Source organism: Toxorhynchites rutilus, chromosome 3 (assembly GCF_029784135.1).
Source record: "Toxorhynchites rutilus septentrionalis strain SRP chromosome 3, ASM2978413v1, whole genome shotgun sequence".
NCBI classification, from domain to species: Eukaryota; Metazoa; Arthropoda; class Insecta; order Diptera; family Culicidae; genus Toxorhynchites; species Toxorhynchites rutilus.
The window spans coordinates 29,012,809-29,032,118 of record NC_073746.1 but is presented as its reverse complement, the minus strand read 5'-3'; the positions used below and the strand labels follow the sequence as shown (position 1 = coordinate 29,032,118).

Here is a 19,310-nt window from a genome sequence, read left to right as displayed (position 1 = left end):
AATAAACAACAGCCGTTAGTACTAATAAAGTCCATTGGCATTATTTTTTTCAATTTAAGATTATCATCAGAGTAAAACGATTTCAATGTTGCAGGCCCCCAAAGTAAAGCAGTTTGCGTTGCATCAAAAGAAAGAGAATTGTCTAGTGTCATTTTGCCTCATAAGCACTCTAGAAATCATCTGGATATTCAATGCAGAATGGTTGCTGAGAATTTGTTAATAAAACATATTTTCAAAGCGCTCTTAGCCGATATATGGAATGGAACGCGTCCTCTGAAAATGTTCCCAACGATGACGGGGAAGGTTTTGTATTGGGCTGATAACGATAGTCAAGTTGAGATACTGTAGCTGAACGAAGTTGAGAAGCTTTTGAACTTTTGCCTACTTAATTTTTTGAGTATGTGATTTGCGGAGACGAATGAACAAAAAAAGAACATGTTTTTTTCTTAAATTATTTTTTATCATTCAAAAACACCAAATACAAAATAAGACTAATTTAAAATTGAATATCGTTTTGTCTCAAATTCCGAACACTTCATTTTTAAATGTAAATTTACTGAACTTTAATATTTTCCATAATTGAATAATAAATACCCTGATATTCTTTGTGGTATAGGCTTCATTTTAACATCATTCACAGGTATCGATACTGTATATAATTTAAAATATTAAGCATTTGCAAAAAAGTGACTGTCAAAACCAGCGATAAAATGTTTGCGTTAGCAAATTCGGAATTTGAATCAAGTTTCGCAGCACAATATCCAAATTTTTGGGAATGATATATTTTTCCAAAGAATAATAGCTTATTCGCCTTGATTTGATATATCGATCATCTGAATCGGTCTAGTAGCTCAAAAGTTATGATTTAAAAAAAAACAAACTTTTGGGTGTTTTTGTTGAAATGTTCAAATTGTTGAAATTATAATTAGAAATCATTATTCGAAACATGTTTCGTTTAATATTTTTTCATTGTTTGCAGCAAACCTTTCAGATTATTAACGGGGATGTTTATTTGACACAATAAATTGATTTTCATTGACAATTTTCATTTCGAAAATGTGTTGATCTCTCTTACGACTATGAAGGCCAGAGTTGCTGCATTCCTGCAAGCGATAAGAATGATCGTGTAAGGTTGAAGAATAAGCTTATTGCGGAATGGAGTGATTCTTGCCACTATTGTCGTTACTGATAATGTCAATGCTACTGATCGTGTAAGGGCCGCTTTAGATTCTATGCGCACAAAACTATGGCCGAATGGCTACCGAAAGAGCGATTTTTGTTTTTATTTTTATTTTGACATGTGGCGGCTTTACTGATGCACAGGGTGGCCCAAAAGTCTTAGAACTCTTCAGACATAAGATGAGTATCAATATGGCATCAATAGTGAATAGTTATACTACCAAACAAGCAGGTGACCACTTTGCTCCCACTGACCACTTTGCCTACACTACCCGTGCATCACTGCCGAAATCTCGCAAAGTGACTTAAACACCAGAGGGAAAAATTTTCAGTACGAGACTTTTCGTAAAATTGCATGTATAATCAGCATACGCGTACATTTCGAAAATCTGATCTGTACAAAATGTGTACACTTGATGGAAAAACATTGCCATCGGTTTGATTTAAAAACAAAAAACAGTTTTATTCAAGCTATGCCACCATCGCCAGTTTGTTGTGAAAACAGAAAATGTTAATCGCTGTTTCCACAACCGATTGGCGTACATCCATCAAAGTATGCGAGAATCTTTTTCCAATTATTGGCGATCTAACGCAAAACGTAAACGATCGGTGAGACATCTGGATTTTGTTTTTGAACTAAGAAAATGATGCTAATGTAACCTAAAACTCAAAAAAAAATCACGTATATTTTACTTCCGGACATTCCAAGGTAGTTCTCACATGCAGGAATCGTGCATTTTTCTACTTGTGTTTGATTGTGCTCTCGAATTTCCTTCTTTAATTCAACCATTGTCAACATTTTTATAGTTTTCACTACTGAAAGAGGTAAATAAATAACATGTTATATATAAAATTGCGCAGAATTAAATTTCTTACGAACTCATCGCAATCAAATAATCTTTTATGATTATAACATTGTAATTTATGGAAAGAACTACAAACCTTCCATAAGCTCAAAACATACCGCCGTTGAGCGGAGCATGAGAAAACATCAGGGAGAAGAGTACTACACATTTTTCGACTTTGTAGCATGCGTCGAGCAGGCTAACGTAGTTGAGAACCCGATTGTAATAATTATGGACAGCACCGATTTTCTCCAATTCAAATCGCAATTGAATACATCCGTGGTAAATAAGATAATACCGTCCGAAACTATCCGATGTGAAACAGATACAGTTTATGCGAGGATGTTTTGAGTTCTGTTACAAGATGCGTTTCGATAGAGAAGTTAAGCGTTAAGAATTCCAAAACGACATTAAACAAAGTATGGTTCTTATACCAGGGATAAAATCCGACGTTTACCTTTCAATCAACACTCAATTCGATCAACGCTCCAATTCATCCGAAAGAGAAATCGAGCAGGAGAGTTAAGTAAACATCGCCAAGAAGTTTCATCCCTTGATGCCTGAAAATAGAATACACTATCGAGAAATGAATTTAAATATTCGACGAGATTTTTGAACAGAGCTTCTAAGTACATGTTTTGTAGTTCTAAAACAAAATTGCTATTATAAATGTAGCACTACATGGGGATGGACTGTTTTTGATTAAAATATTTGGAATGACGAGCTTTTCGGGAAAGTGTGTTTTCATAAGAATGAAGGCATGTGACTCTCATTATGATAAACGTCCATTACGGAAGATGTTTTTTATGTGAAAGGGCCTGGCCGGGTAAGGGAGTAGAAAGTGTCCCCAAACCAAATCACCAGCTGTTTGGAAAATATTGTATAGGGTACTTAATAAAACATATTGGCAGTATTTGACTTCTTATATGGTACAACATAGGATCTATGATGATCACCAGGTCTATAGAAAATATTGTATAGGGTACTAAATATGAAATTTCCATTCAGCTCGCGCAGTCCGAAGACATCGGTCGCAAATTTGTTCGCGTCTATTATAAAGTGGAGATTATACCGTTATCAGTTCGTGGCTAGTGAAGTTATTTCGCCCTAACGGGGTTCTCTTTATTGCGCGAGTGAGGAGAGCAGCAGTCACTACCAGCGTGAGGAAGAAGTTCTCCACGGCGGACGCGGTGCGTGTGCCGTATCATCGCTGTGTGTGCTTTAGCATCGTCATCGATTCCATCATCGTGTTGTGGTGCGATATACCGTTGCATCTGTGCCGAGCGATTGCCACGCGGTTCGATTGAGACACCGCTTCATTTCATTCGCATTGGTGTGCGATTTAGGTATAATATATATTAGGTTTAGAAATACAAAAAAAATAAGAATTATATTATTTTATATCTGCCGTAATGGCAGAAGGTCATGTTGACATGGAGATTGAAACTACTGTTTCCTCCTCACTAGCTACAACGGGGGCTGGGAAGTCACTTAAACGCGTTCCCCCCTCAGAAGATGTCTCTTCAGAGAAAGAGGTAATCTACCTTAACAAGCCCCCCTCAAGAAAATTGGCAAACTTTTCCTCTTCGCCCCCTCCATCTCCCGCTCCCGCTTCCGCTCTACTACCGAACTTGCCTCCCAGCCCTACTGATACCGCTCCCGTTCAACAATCGACCTCGTCCTCCCTCTCAGTTGTTTCCTCTCCTCGTGTCAAGGTCTATCCAGACGATGCACTTGGAGCTGGTCCATGGGTTGTTTTTTTCCGGCCTAAACCAAAAGGAAAGGCAATTAATGTCATTCAGGTTTCGAAAGATCTGGCAAGATTATATTCCTCCGTGGTCGAAATCTCTAAGGTTAGACCGAACAAACTGCGTGTTGTCGTGAGTGATCGGAAACACGCGAATGCAATTGTGATCGACGAGAGATTCTCCCTAGAGTATCGCGTCTACGTGCCCTCCCATGACGTAGAAATCTCGGGGGTGGTAACTGAAACTGGTCTGACGTGCGAAATGATAAAAGAAGGAGTTGGTAAATTTAAAAGACTCCCTTTGGTGGGTGTTAAAATTTTGGACAGCCGCCAACTAGGAAAAGTATCCCAAGAAGAGGGAAAAACTAAATTCACGCCGTCAGACTCGTTTCGAGTAACTTTTGCTGGTTCCGCTCTACCTGACTACGTCATGGTGGGCAAATTGAGATTGCCTGTGCGACTCTTCGTGCCAAAGCCCATGACTTGCCAAAAATGCAAGTCAGTTGGTCACACTTCAGATTATTGTGCCAACAAGGAGCGCTGTGCCACTTGCGGAGAGCAACATGAGGGGAAATCCTGCAGTGCGACTGAGCATAAATGTCCATATTGCGGGGGATCCCCACACGAGCTCTCAGTTTGTGAAACTTATAAGAGTCGCTGGGAGAAACAGAAGCGCTCTTTGAAGGAACGCTCGAAACGCACTTTTGCGGATATTTTAAAGGGCGCTTCGCCACTGGCCCAACAACAACAACCAATCAACACACAAAATGTCTTCGCCACGTTGCCCGTTGACGAAATAGAAGCGGACACAGCTAACGGGGGCACACCGTTCATTTTCCAAGGGAATCCCCGGCGCAAAAATGTGACCACTCCCAAAGTTCAAGGACAAGCCCCTCCGGTGATACCCCCTGTTAGCATGCCTAAAAAATCGAGTGCAGCGGACAAGCAAAATCAGGTTCCTCCTGGTTTCCGTGGGAATAATTCACCTTCGAATGGCCCAGCACTCGAGGGGACATCAAAAACCCCAACTGTCCCTGTTTTTCCGTCCAGTTCAACTTCCCAATCGGGATTTATAAAGTTGTCTGACCTTTTGGACCAAATCTTCAAGTGTTTTAATGTTTCCGACTCCATCAGAACCGTTGTCATTTCAATGCTTCCAGTATTAAAGACAATTTTGCAACAATTGATGCAAACATGGCCCCTCCTTGCAATGATTATCTCTCTTGATGTCTAATTTAAATAGAGAGGTCGGAGATATCACTGTTTTACAGTGGAATTGTCGTAGTCTTATCCCTAAATTGGATACATTCAAATTTTTAATTCATAAGTTCAATTGTGATGTTTTTGCTCTGTCCGAAACTTGGCTTTCTTCGCGAGATGATCTCTCTTTCCACAATTTTAATATTATACGCTTGGACCGTGATGACAGATACGGAGGGGTGCTTTTGGGGATCAATAAGTGCCACTCATTTTTTCGAATTGACCTTCCACCTATTGGAGCTGTTGCTTGTCATGCAAACATCAGAGGCAAAGACCTCTGTATTGTCAGCTTGTATTGGCCTCCGAGAGCTGCGGTTAGCCGCAATCAACTTGTTGACATGTGCTCACTCCTTCCTGAGCCACAATTGATCTTGGGAGACTTCAACTCTCACGGAACTGCCTGGGGGGAACAGTACGACCTTTGTAACAGCTTCAATATGACCGTTTTGAACACTGGGGAAACAACACGTGTACCTAAACCTCCTGCTAACCCAAGTGCTCTTGACCTCTCGCTTTGCTCGAATTCACTATCGTTAGATTGCAAGTGGAATGTAATCCAGGACCCCAACGGCAGTGACCACTTGCCAATCAAAATTTCCATCACCATTGGTTCGAATTTTTCTGAATCTATAAACATGGCATATGACCTCACAAGACACATTGACTGGAAAAAATATGCGGACGCGATTGCTCTAGCCATCAATTCCAGAGATGGTTTGCCTCCATTGGAGGAGTATAACTTCCTTTCTCGTTTGATATATGACAGCGCGGTTCGCGCTCAAACGAAACCCATCCCAGGCTCCACTTTTCGTCAAAGGCCTCCCAATCCATGGTGGGATAGCCAATGTTTCAAGCTTTATCAGGATAAATCGAACGCATTTAAAGCTTTTCGGAAACGTGGAACCATTGAGAATTTTCAAACGTATTTGCACCTTGAAAATCAGTTAAAAAATTTGATCAAAGTGAAGAAACGTGCTTATTGGCGAAATTTCGTGGGAGGTTTGTCACGAGAAACGTCAATGAAAAAATTATGGAAAGTGGCTCGAAACATGAGAAATCGCTCTTCAACGAATGAAAGCGAAGAATATTCACATCGATGGATTTTTAATTTTGCACGGAAGGTTTGTCCCGATTCCGCTCCCGTGCAGAAAATTGTTCGAGATATACCACAAGATAGGTGCGATCTTGATTCTGAGTTTTCGATGGTAGAATTCTCTCTTGCTCTCCTTTCATGTAACAATTCTGCTCCAGGAACGGATAGAATTAAGTTCAACTTGTTAAAAAACCTCCCTGATGTGGCGAAACATCGCTTGTTGAATTTATTCAATCGGTTTCTGGAGCATAATATTGTTCCAGATGATTGGAGACAAGTGCGAATTATAGCTATTCAAAAACCCGGAAAACCCGCGTCCGACTTCAATTCGTACCGCCCAATAGCAATGCTGTCTTGTATACGGAAATTGTTGGAGAAAATGATCTTGTTTCGCCTTGATCGATGGGTTGAAACGAATGGCCTACTCTCAGATACACAATATGGGTTCCGCAGGGGCAAGGGGACGAATGATTGTCTTGCGTTGCTTTCTTCAGAAATTCAAATGGCTTACGCCGAAAAAAAACAAATGGCTTCAGTATTCTTGGACATAAAGGGGGCCTTTGATTCTGTTTCAATAGAGGTTTTGTCAGACAAATTACACTCTCGGGGTCTGCCGCCTCTGTTGAATAATATGTTATATAACTTGCTTTGTGAGAAACAGTTGAATTTTTCTCACGGGGATTCGACAGTAAATCGGGTCTCCTACATGGGCCTCCCCCAGGGCTCATGTTTAAGCCCCCTTTTGTACAACTTCTATGTAAGCGACATCGACAATTGTCTTACACAAAATTGCAGCCTAAGACAACTTGCAGATGACGGAGTGGTGTCTGTCGTAGGATCAAACGAATCCGACCTGCAAGGACCCTTACAAGATACTTTGAACAATTTTTCAACCTGGGCCATTGGGCTAGGGATCGAATTCTCCACGGAGAAAACAGAGATGGTGGTTTTTTCTAGGAAGCATAGACCAGCAAAACCAAAGCTTCAACTTTTGGGTAAACCGATCACTCATGCTATGTCATTCAAGTATCTTGGGGTCTGGTTCGACTCAAAATGTACTTGGGGGGCCCATATTAGGTATCTGAGTAAAAAATGCCAACAAAGAATAAACTTTCTCCGTACAATTACCGGCACCTGGTGGGGAGCCCATCCCGAAGATCTTATAATGTTGTATCGAACAACAATTCTCTCAGTGATGGAGTATGGCAGTTTCTGTTTTCAATCAGCTGCCAAAACACACCTCATTAAACTCGAGCGAATTCAGTATCTTTGTCTCCGTATCGCGTTGGGATGTATGCCCTCAACGCATACCATGAGTCTCGAGGTTTTGGCAGGCGTACTCCCACTAAAAGATCGCTTCAATTTATTATCTCTTCGGTTCCTCATCCGGTGTAAGGTTATGAACCCATTGGTGATCGGAAATTTTGAGCAGCTTATCGAGCTAAATTTTCATTCAGGATTCATGAGCTCATATCATGAATTCATCTCCATGCAGGTTGATCCTTCTTCGTATACTCCCAACCGTGTTTGTTTTCCTGACTACATCAATTCCTCTGTACATTTTGATCTGTTCATGAAGGAGAAAATCCATGGAATTCCAGATTATCATCGATCGGGGATCATTCCTACCATCTTCAATGCAAAGTATGGGCGTGTCAATTGTGATAATATGTACTTTACTGATGGGTCCTCTATGAATGAGTCCACAGGATTTGGAGTGTTCAACGAAATTTTTATTACCTCCCACAGTCTTCAGAATCCTTGCTCTGTGTATATTGCTGAATTGGCAGCAATACATTGGGCGCTGGACAGCGTCGCCTCACGACCTGTTGAACACTATTACATTGTAACGGATAGTCTTAGCTCTGTCGAAGCTATCCGTTCAGTGAGGCCGGAAAAGCACTCGCCGTACTTCCTTGAGAGAATACGAGAAATTTTGAGTGCTTTATCCAGACGCTGTTATGTCATTACCTTTGTCTGGGTCCCTTCACATTGCTCAATTCCGGGTAACGAGAGGGCTGACTCATTGGCAAAGGTAGGTGCAATTGAAGGCGATATTTATCAGCGTCAAATCGCTTTCAATGAATTTTATTCTTTAGTCCGTAAAAATACCATCGCTAACTGGCAACGTAAATGGAACGAAGATGAATTGGGCCGGTGGTTTCACTTGATTATCCCTAAGGTTAGCCTCAAACCATGGTTCAAAAGTCTGGACTTAAGTCGGGACTTTATTCGCACCTTCTCTCGACTCATGTCCAATCACTGTTCGTTAGACGCGCTACTCTTTCGTTTTAATCTTGCCGATGGCAATATCTGTGCTTGTGGCCAAGGTTACCACGACATCGAACACGTTGTTTGGTCGTGCGAGGAGTATCTTGTTGCCAGATCGAATTTAGAAAACTCTCTTCGGGCCAGAGGAAGCCAGCCCAATGTGCCGGTGAGAGATGTGTTAGCTGGTTTAGACCTTGATTACATGTCCCAAATATATGTCTTCCTAAAAGCTATCAATCTTCGTGTGTGATTGTCCTTATATCCTTATATTCTCCTTTTCCTTTCCCTTCGCGAGAAATCAAATCCCTTCTTACTAACAATAGAATAAGGTGAAATGTAAATACATGTTAGATATAAGATAGGCTTAAGAATTGAGTATGATGAATGTGAGTGCGAATGTGAGTGTGAACATTGTCAACATATCCTTATATCCCATCCTTTTCCTGAAACAAAATGTCACCCTTCTAAACTCGAGCAAACCGCGAGTAATCGGTTCTCTACTTCATTAACACTAGAATTAATGAAAAATGTTTATATATACTTGTAACAATACAGATAGGAGTTTGGCTCCTTTAAACTTATGTAACTGAGCCTGTAAAAATAAACGATTTAATAAAAAAAAAAAAAAATATGAAATTTTTATAGTAGTATCATATATTTGAGTTCTTATATGGTACAACATAAGAATCTATGGTGAAAAACGTACTTTTTCGCTTATTTTATGCTATCCCCAAAAACTTCGAGATAAAATTTTCAAAAAAATACTGAATGTGCATTTTACTACGGTGTATCAAGAAAAATTATCAAAAAGAAATGTTTATCCAAAATTGAAGTACTAAAAAATATTGAAATTTAAAAAAAAAAATTGAAATATTTTTGGATTTAGAGATCCGTTACTACTCGAATTCATATTTAAATCAGTTCCTACGGCTTTTCTAGATATGTGTGATTTTTTTTCAAAATTTTGTCAGTGTTGCGCGGTACAAAGAAATATTTTTGTTTTATTTTTAAAGTGTTTGGCTGGGTAAGGGAGTAGAAAGTGCCCCCAAACCAAATCTCCAGCTGTTTGGAAAATATTGTATAGGGTACTAAATGAAACATGTTGGCAGTATTTGAGTCCATATATGGTACAACATAGGATCTATGGTGAAAAATGAACCTTTTCGTTGTTTTTGTTTACATATGGCGTAATTTTTTCCTGTTTTTTCAACAACATTGCGAGACACAAAAATAAATTTGTTCATCGTCTGCATTATTATTTTTATTTTCTTGAAATCGATTATTTTATTGTATTCGTGGTTTTCGATTGTAAGATAAAAATAAAAAAAAATATATAATTTGGATTTTTTTTAAGTGTTCTTCTCATTAATTCGAATGATCTTTCCACAAGGACTTTATTTTTTCTCACAGAGATCTATCGTACTGCTAACTCCTATGAATTTGGTAAACCATCTAAATCCAATGTAAAGATAATCTCATATGTTTTGAGATACAGATCGGACTCGATTATATATGGTGGACCATTTTTTTTCAACAATTATTTTCAAATCCTGTACATAATCGAATCGCAAGAAAACAAATGTTTCATTAATGTATGAATGTCAAACATTAATAGAAAAATAGCTTTTTCGCGATTCGATTATGCATTGGATTCGAAAATTAACGTTGAAAGTGAAATTGCGATTATATATAATCGAGTCCGACCTGTACGAGAAAAAATCTTTGTACAGCGCAATGCTCTAAATATACCGACAAAATTTGGACATATAAAAACAGAATTTAAGTAAATATTAGAGCAGTACTGGGCCTCTGAATTCAAAATAAATAAAAAATACCGAAAGGCCAAAAAAGTATTTTTCTTTGCGCAATCCTCTTAAAAAAAAAATACGCTACATGTGGAAAAAACAACACATATGAATGTATTTCAATAAAAATTAGAGCAAAAGTGGGTCTCAAAGTAATATTTTATTTCAAAATTTTATATATATATATATATATATATATATATATATATATATATATATATATATATATATATATATATATTAGGCTGTCAAAAAAGTCCTGCGGTATTTCCGCGAGGTATCGTTGTAAGCGCGTAGTTCTAGTTGTATTCATTGCATCGAGTCATGCTATAGCTTGTTGGAAAGGTATTTTTGCGCGCTATAATATAGTCCTTGACAGTGTTTTGTTTGGTTAAGTCGTTCGTGAGTTTTAGTGTCGCAAATATGGAGCAAAATAAAGAGAAAATCCGACATATTTTACAGTACTACTATGACAAAGGCAAAAATGCATCTCAAGCTGCCAATAAAATTTGTGCAGTTTATGGACCCGATACAGTTTCCATTTCCACCGCACAACGATGGTTTCAACGTTTTCGTTCTGGTGTAGAGGTCGTCGAAGATGCGCCACACTCCGGAAGGCCTGTCGCCGAAAATTGCGACGAGATCGCTGAATTAGCCGAGAAAGACCGGCATAGTAGCAGCCGTTGCATCGGCCAAGAGCTGGGGATAAGTCATCAAACCGTTATTAACCATTTGAAGAAGCTTGGATTCACAAAGAAGCTCGATGTATGGGTGCCACACACGTTGATGCAAAAAAAACATCTTTGACCGTATCGACGCATGTGAATCGCTGCTGAATCGCAACAAAATCGACCCGTTTCTGAAACGGATGGTGACTGGCGATGAAAAGTGGGTCACTTACGACAACGTGAAGCGCAAACGGTCGTGGTCGAAGCCCGCTGAAGCGGCTCAGACGGTGGTCAAGCCCTCATTTTACGGCCAGGAAGCGGTTCTGCTGTGTGTTTGGTGGGATTGTCAAGGAATAATCTATTATGAGTTGCTTCTCTATGGCCAAACGCTCAATTCGGACATGTACTGCCAACAACTGGACCGCTTAAATGTAGCAATCATGAAGAAGAGGCTATCTTTGATAAACAGAGGCCACATTGTCTTCCATCAGGACAACGGCAGGCCACACACTTCTTTGGTGACGCGCCAGAAGCTCCGGGAGCTCGGATGGGAGGTTCTTTTGCATCCGCCGTATAGTCCGGACCTTGCACCAAGTGACTACCACCTGTTTTTGTCCATGGCGAACGAGCTAGGTAGTCAGAAGTTAGCCACAAAAGAGGCCTGTGAAAATTGGCTATCCGAGTTTTTTTGCCAATAAGGAAGCGAGCTTCTATATCAGGAGTATTATGAAGTTGGCATCTCGTTGGGAACAAGTCATCGAACAAAACGGCGCATATTTGCAACACGCAACAAATGAAAATTCCAAAAAAAATACCGCAGGACTTTTTTGACAGCCTAATATATATATTTATAATATATATATATATATATATATATATATATATATATATATATATATATATATATATATATATATATATATATATATATATATATATATATATATATATATATATATATATATATATATATATATATATATATATATATATATATATATATATATATATATATATATATATATAATTTTTAGTACCACGAAAAAACACTCAAAAAATTATGAAAAAAAAATCATAAATACCTAAAACAGGCGTAGAAATTTGAATACAAACTAGAGTAGTAAATATAGTACTACACTGAATATCAATATAGAAAAAATAAAAATAAAAATGTAATTTAAAGTAAAATGAAAATTAATTAAATTTTCTTTAGTATTTCATTTTTTGATGAAAATTTTTTTTTTAAATATTGATCGATACTCCTTAGCAAGATGTACTTTCAGTATTTTATTCATATTTTTGTCTTAAAGCTATCGAGAATGGCGTGAAAAAAACGAAAAAGTGCCATAGATCCTATGTTGTACCATATAAGAACTCAAATATATGGTACTACTGTCAAAATTTCATATGAAGTACCCTATACAATATTTTCCATACAGCTGGTGATTTGGATTGGGGGCTTTTTTTACTCCCGAACCCAACCAAGCCCTTCGGAAATATAAAAAAAAATTGTGCCGCGCAACACTGAAAAAAACCTGAAAAACATCACATATATCTAGGAAAGCCGTAGGAACACATTTAAAATTTCAATACTTTTTAGTACTTCAATTTTTGATGATTTTTTTTTTAATAATTTTTCTTGATACACCTTAGTGAGATGTATGTTCAGTATTTTTTCAAATTTTTAACTCGAAGCTTTCAGGATATATTGGGTACCTTAATCAGTCACAAAATAAGAAATCCAATCGAAACATAACATAAATTAAAACCAGCTAAACTGGCACAGAAGAAGAGACGGAAAGTTATAGGCGTGAAAATATGCCTCAAACGATCCTGACCAGTGTTACCCAATTTCCATATGTACTTGGAAAGCAAAAATAAATGTTGCACCTAAAAATTGTTTTATTTACATAAAAAAAAATTTTTCGTCAAAAGCTCTAAATTACTCATTTTTTTGACGATGCTTATACACGTTCTAAGGCTGCTTAGTATCAGTTGCTAAAAATTGAGCTAACTACACAGTTTAATCAATTGTTTAGAATTCATGTTGGGTTCATCGTGTCCTTACTGAGTCGATTTATAAACAAAGCGTTGTTGATGATTGTATCAGAAAACGATCGACGGTTGCCAAGGAGTGAGATATAGTAAGAATGGCATCAAAGCACCGAAATCTGCACATGTATGTTTTCAGTAACAGTTACATCATTTCTATCTGTATTCGTTTTCAAGTTCTCGCACATCCCCATCGTAGAAACCTGAAACTGCTTCCAAACCTACATTGATGTTTGTTAGATTTGATACAAATTTGGATTCAACAAACCGAGACGGCTTTCCAGTAGTCAAAAAAATACTACTTGATGAATTATCCAAATAGAAGCGACGTGCCTCGCCATACACCGCACCAGTCAGATTAGGTAAGGTAAACATAGGTAAGCACAATTAGATAATATTAACGAGACGGCATTGCGGCTCGTGGTCTTCTTTTATCGTGCTTGACTTGTGTTATCTCGTTACGTGGCACTGAATAAAGTGAATAAAAGTGTTCATATAAATAAAATACATAATTATTAATATAAATAAAATTGTAACAGTAAAAAAAATCCGTAGCTTATAAATGCTGTTATTTGAAAATATGGAAACTTTTTTTTGAAAATATTTAAAAATTGAAATCATTATCATTGACATCGACATTGATCATTGACAGTCACCACAATTAAATTCACAATATTTCGTTATTTTGGGTAAAGGTAATAAGGGTTCACACTAAAAAAGGATAACTATCAAATGGATTTTTTCACCGTTTCTATTGGGACTTTAGGTCTTTGTTTAGTTAAAAATATTGGAGTACTTAGTTCTTCAATTTAATATCATCAAAAATTACCAAACAAACCAAAAATAACACCTTATAATGTCCACAACATAATTCAGCATGTTTTCAGCAATAGAATAAACGTACAGAAATATATTATCAAGCAACTGCTTTCTATCCCTTGCTTCATTTGTCTTCTACCGGGATATTATACTGGCTCTTAAGCTTAGTGTTCTAAATGAAATTCCATAGTTATCAAAGTTCAGTGTTTCAGTGGTCACTACAATTTTTAAATTTTTATGATTCTGTGAAAAGCACAATCATAGTTTAATTTCGGACTATTTGTGATGAGGAGAATCGATCGATGACCATAACATCTTGAAATATAGCTATAAAACAATAAAAATTAATAAATATGTGCACAGGTACGGGAATCTACCCCAAGACCCACACCCACGCAGTGATATTCTAAATCTTCTCCACTCTCAACCACAGCCCTCCTTTCGGGGCTAGTATGAAACTTTTGACATCAAACTGCAAAGGCACCTCGCATTTTTCCCCGATTGAAAATTTAAAATTCTTCAACATATACGCGAGACCGATGCGAGCCTGCATCATCCCGAAACGGAGTCCTACGCAAATCCTCGGTCCCTCACCGAATGGTGTCCACGCGTAAGGGTGCCGCTTCGCTTCCTCCTCGGGAGTGTACCGTTCGGGGTCAAACTTCTCCGGCTCGGGAAACACATCCGGATCGTGATGGATTCCGTACACCGGTATGAAGATGCGAGTTCCGGCTTCGAGGGTTGATTTGGAATTGGGAACCTGGTAGTCTTTAGATGTCACCCGAAAATGAACCGGCACGGGAGGATACTTCCGGAGGGCCTCTGGAGTTGAAAAATACAGATTAATAACAGTTTTCTCTATAAGAACATAGCTATAATACCGTTCAATATTTGATCCAAATACTTCATGCTAAGTACAGATTCATATGTCATCTCTCCTTTATTGTTAGCCAAAACACTCACAACGTGCTGTCGTCCTTTTTCTTGAACGTCTTGATTTAACGCAAGTTCGTATAACGTCCAGGTCAACAGGGTTGAGCTCGTCTCAAAACCAGCCAAGAAGAATATAAACGCTTGGGCGGCAATCTCGTTAAACGACAGCAATCCCTCTCCACTTTTTTCTTCGTCTGGGTTTCTCAACTGCATCAGCAAATCCATAAAGTCGTTCCGCTTAACGTTATTCTTCAACCGATAGTCGATAGTTTCCCGAGTGACTCCAGCGAAAAAGTTCGTAACCTGTGAATCGATTCCTTTCACTCCCAAAACCTTGGCAATCTTTGGCACCGAAGACATCAAGAATCTTTTAACCCTCCCACTTGGCGTCGAGAAGATCCTCCGCCCCATCACGCGGAAGGAAGCGTTGGGATCCTTCAGAGAGTTGCATTCGATCCCGAAGGCACACGTACCAATCACGTCCGTCGTGTATCGTGCAAACAAGTCCTTCATCTCGATCTCCTTTTCGTGCTCAACCATTTCCTCTAGAAACTCGTTCAACTGCTTCCCCGCGGCCACAATCGTTGGGAACATCATTTTCATTTTACCCGAGGTGAATGTGGGTGAGAGCTTGTGCCTCAGTTCCTTCCACCTGTTTCCGGCCAGGTTGAACATATTCGCTGACAACGGATCGTGCTTTTCGTTGAAATAAGTTCCTCGGTCATGGAAATTTTCGAAATCCTTCACGAAGATACACTTCAACAGTTCCAAATCCGTCACTATCGCCACCGGTTTCATAAACATGTAAATTCCTCCGAAGGGATTCGATCCTTTCAGCTCGTTGTAGAACCGTTGCAACATAACAGCGAATTGTTCCGTGCGACCCAAGGTTCTGGAGTTACCGTAGAAGAAATCCGGACTCACATAGGGTACATCTCTGTCCGCCCAGTACGAGTGCAGCCTGTTCAGGTATAGATAGGCGGCCAAACCGATCATCACCACGGTGATGATCGCGTCCAACGGTTCCATCATCGTCGCCGCGTTTGCTTAATTGACCGGAAGTGGGAATTATGCACTCGATGCACTCGACGCGCTGAAACTAGTTAAGCGATGTGAACAACTCGGACGTATTTGAATGACTAAAGCTCCAGTGGTGGGTTGGGACAGATATGTATAATCTCGTTGCAAGAGTATCTGCGCGACAGTGTTTGAACATCCAATCTCGTTAAACGTCTGATAGTGAACTGAAGGTTTACAACCGCCGATGACATAGCGTTTTGGAGTGTTGTTTTCATCGTGATTCATCGGAATTCAACTCTAATGAGTTCTCTGGTTTTGGAAAGTGAACGGTTGAACCAGGCGCGAATGAGAGTAACCTATTTAGGGGGCCTGGAGAGAGTGAATTACTTGTGATAACATACATGCTGTATCATCACTAGATAAGAACATCAGTGGCAAGATAGAGTCGATTGATGTGTTGTTCATAATACACGACAGAATAGTTGTGCGATAATGCATTTTAAATCATGTTTAGATAAATATTCATTCTGAATCAAATCGACCAATCATCAATGACAGTTATTGGAAAAGATATATAAGTGTATTCGAATGCACCAGGTTCGAACCGCTTTCATGGCAACAATGACAACGAAACCAAAACATTCCATTAATCAGCGAATATAATGCTTATTCTAATTTAGCATAATCTAATCTACTATCATTGTGTAATGGTATACGCTGGAGCTCTATTATTAGATATACATAAAAAAGTAAAAAAAAAAACGTTAAACGGTTTATACATTAAAAGGTAGAAAATAATTAGACAAGTAGCAGTTAGTAGTTATCACATCCCTTCCTTCCCAGAATAATATCTGGGGCAACGATAAGACTAAAATAAAATCATGGACTTATGATGAAACAACTAACTGTTGATAATGAAAATCCGATGGCCCCCACTATTTTATTTTAGTCTTATCGTTGCCCCAGATTAATGAAGGAAGGGATGTGATAACTACTAACTGCTACTTGTCTAATTATTTTCTAGCTTTTAGTACATTAAACCGTTTAACTTAAAAAGTTTTTTTAATTTTTTATTTTCTAGTTTTTAGTACATTATCTGGAGTCTCGCGTGAGCAGTCATCGAGAGATGACGTGTTTTCAATTCGATTCGCTCGCTTGGTTTTGTTTCGTGTTTCTTTCTTTAAAGTTTTGTTGGAAAAGTTTTGTTTCCAAAACGTTCCGAAATAATTTTCTAAAAAATGTGTCGTGTTGTGTCTCATAGTTCTTCTGCATAATGCATCATCTATGAATTCAGGATACATGAATTGGAATATTGAATATACAATTAACGCAAACGATGGGAAATTAATTCTTCATCATGTGTCCGGTTTCAGTGTGTTGGTTTTTTCTGTTTGTGCTCTCTCATCCTGTTTACGTTGGAGAGGCTCAGTGAGAGAAGCTGAACTCTCTTGGGTGCAATGCGTTGCAGTGCTTTCATCGTAGAGAGGTTACGGTTCGTCGTCATATTTAGATGCGCGTCCGTGAGTGTTCTCTGAGCGGAGAGTAGTTGAGCGCATGCAGAAGCGGAATGATACAACAAACACGCTAAGTCTCCACTTTTTTTTTTTTATATGATTGATTTTTTTTGTGTATCGTTTTGGAGAATTATGTATATATTTTCGTAATGCCAGTACTGCTCAGATATGCATGGTTGGTGTGACCGGCGGCATCGGTTAGTTATGGAGAGCCCGTTTTTCTTATTTTTGGCTGGATAGTGGCTGTGGGCGGTTCGTGTGAGGTAATCTGTCTAAGATCGTTTTATGAGTTGTTCGCGGTTATGATTATTCGGTTGCTGATAGGAGGGACGCGTAACCCGACGCTGTGTGGTTTTGGGGGTTGCGTCGGCCATGCATGTTTGTGCAGAATTTTTGATTTTTAGCGCGTTGCTATTGGCGCATTCAAGTACTCTTGCATGTAAAATGTGACTTTATTTGTATTGTGTTTTGTATCGGCATGTTTTATACAAAAAATTGAATATTATTTAATTCTTTTTCTATCTCTAGACAGGGACGAATAAATTTCAAATTGAAGTTCATTGTAGAAAATGGAAACCTATATATTTAGAGATATGTTCTTTTTCCGTTAGTATTTTCGTAAATATACGTTTGTGAATACAATATCTGTAAAGGGGAGATATATTGGTTATTTACGTGTCATGTTTTGTTTGAATAATGTGTTTTGTGTATCTGTATTTGTATTTGTATTTGTGGTCGTGAAACAAATGTATTATCAAAATGTGTTTCAGCTGTAAAAGAAACCAACACGATATACACTGTGTTTCACAACTATAGAGCCACTCATTTTTTCTGGGTTTCCGGAGATGGGTGAGAGGTCGGTTGAATTGAGGTGTGTAGCGTGGGATGTAGCAGCTATCTTCGTTTGGGGGGCGGACCGTTTGAACTTTATTGTTGTGTTCAGGCGCGAAGCTTTCAAGAGACAAAAATTCGAATGTTTCATAGATGTGGAGCCGGATGGAGGGGCTCTCACTCCTTTGCAGGATTGGCGTCAGTTTCACATGAATGAGAATAGGTTTCTAATTCGTAGGTCATCTTTAGTCCTCAATCACTTCGGATAGCCCATTCGGGGTGGTTTTGGCCAGGCTGCGCCATGTTGTGGTGTGTATCTCTTTCTGCGCAGAGGATACTGCTCGTTTAAGCTCTTCGAGTCAACACAGCAATGAAGTTCAAATGACCAGTCTTTTGAATGAGAATGGTTGTTGTATCCTACACTGTACGCTTCAGTTTGGCCGACCTCTTGCTTATCTCTGGAGACTCGGAGGAGGTTTGTGGCTCTGTGGTTGTGAAACGCAGTGTATGTTCCGAATACACATGTTTGTGATATCAGCTTTATTTCAATGATAACACGAACTTGTACTGTACGCATATATTGGAGGTTCGTTTCATTGTAGAGGTGTTTACTGGTGACCTTCTCAGGTTTCACATGGTTAACCTCTATCGTAAGGCGGTAGAACATTCCGAATGTTAAAATGTATGCGACGAGATATTCCACGAAATATAATGTAGGTCTGTTCTATTGTAGAGGCGCTTCCCGGTGACCTTCTAAGGTTTCCCATGGATAACCTCTGTCGTCGAATGATAAAAAATTCATAAAGATAGAATGTATGCGACGTGATAGATCACTAGATCCAATTTAGGCCTTTTCTTTTGAGACGTGTTTCTCAGTGACTTTCTTAGGTTTCCAACGATAATTTCCATCCTAGGGTGAATATTACAAAAGTTAGAAAGTATGCGACCCGATAGCTCAGATATAGTACATCCCTTATATTGTAAAGGTGTTTCCCATTCCAACCATCGTAGAGTGTCAAAATATGGTTAAAATTAGGAAGTTCGCAACGCGATAAGCCGATATATAAATTTTAGGTTCGTTTTATTGTAGATGTGTTACCGAGTTACCTTTTCAGGTTCCTCATGAATATCCTCCGTGAGCGGTTATTAAATTATGTAGAAACCAGGAAGCTCGCGATGCAATAAGCCACGATGTTTTGTAGGTCCGTTTTGTTGTGGACTTGGTTTTCTCTTCGTTAAGCAGGTTAGAGTTAGCGTTTACAGAATCACATGA

The 19,310-nt window shown here is 38.7% G+C and overlaps 2 protein-coding genes across 5 annotated transcripts in view; both read right to left on the bottom strand.

Moving 5' to 3' along the window:
- Positions 1-19,310, bottom strand: part of LOC129775505 (potassium voltage-gated channel protein Shaw-like) — a 410,947-nt gene that overhangs the window by 294,464 nt on the left and 97,173 nt on the right. The gene's annotated exons all lie outside the window — the stretch shown is intronic.
- Positions 12,753-15,879, bottom strand: LOC129775506 (probable cytochrome P450 6a14). The gene is made up of 2 exons (XM_055780320.1): positions 14,621-15,879; positions 12,753-14,561 (listed from the first exon to the last, which is right to left on the bottom strand). Exons 1-2 carry the CDS (start codon positions 15,702-15,704, stop codon positions 14,146-14,148), a joined length of 1,500 nt encoding a protein of 499 aa, XP_055636295.1. The 5' UTR covers positions 15,705-15,879; the 3' UTR covers positions 12,753-14,145.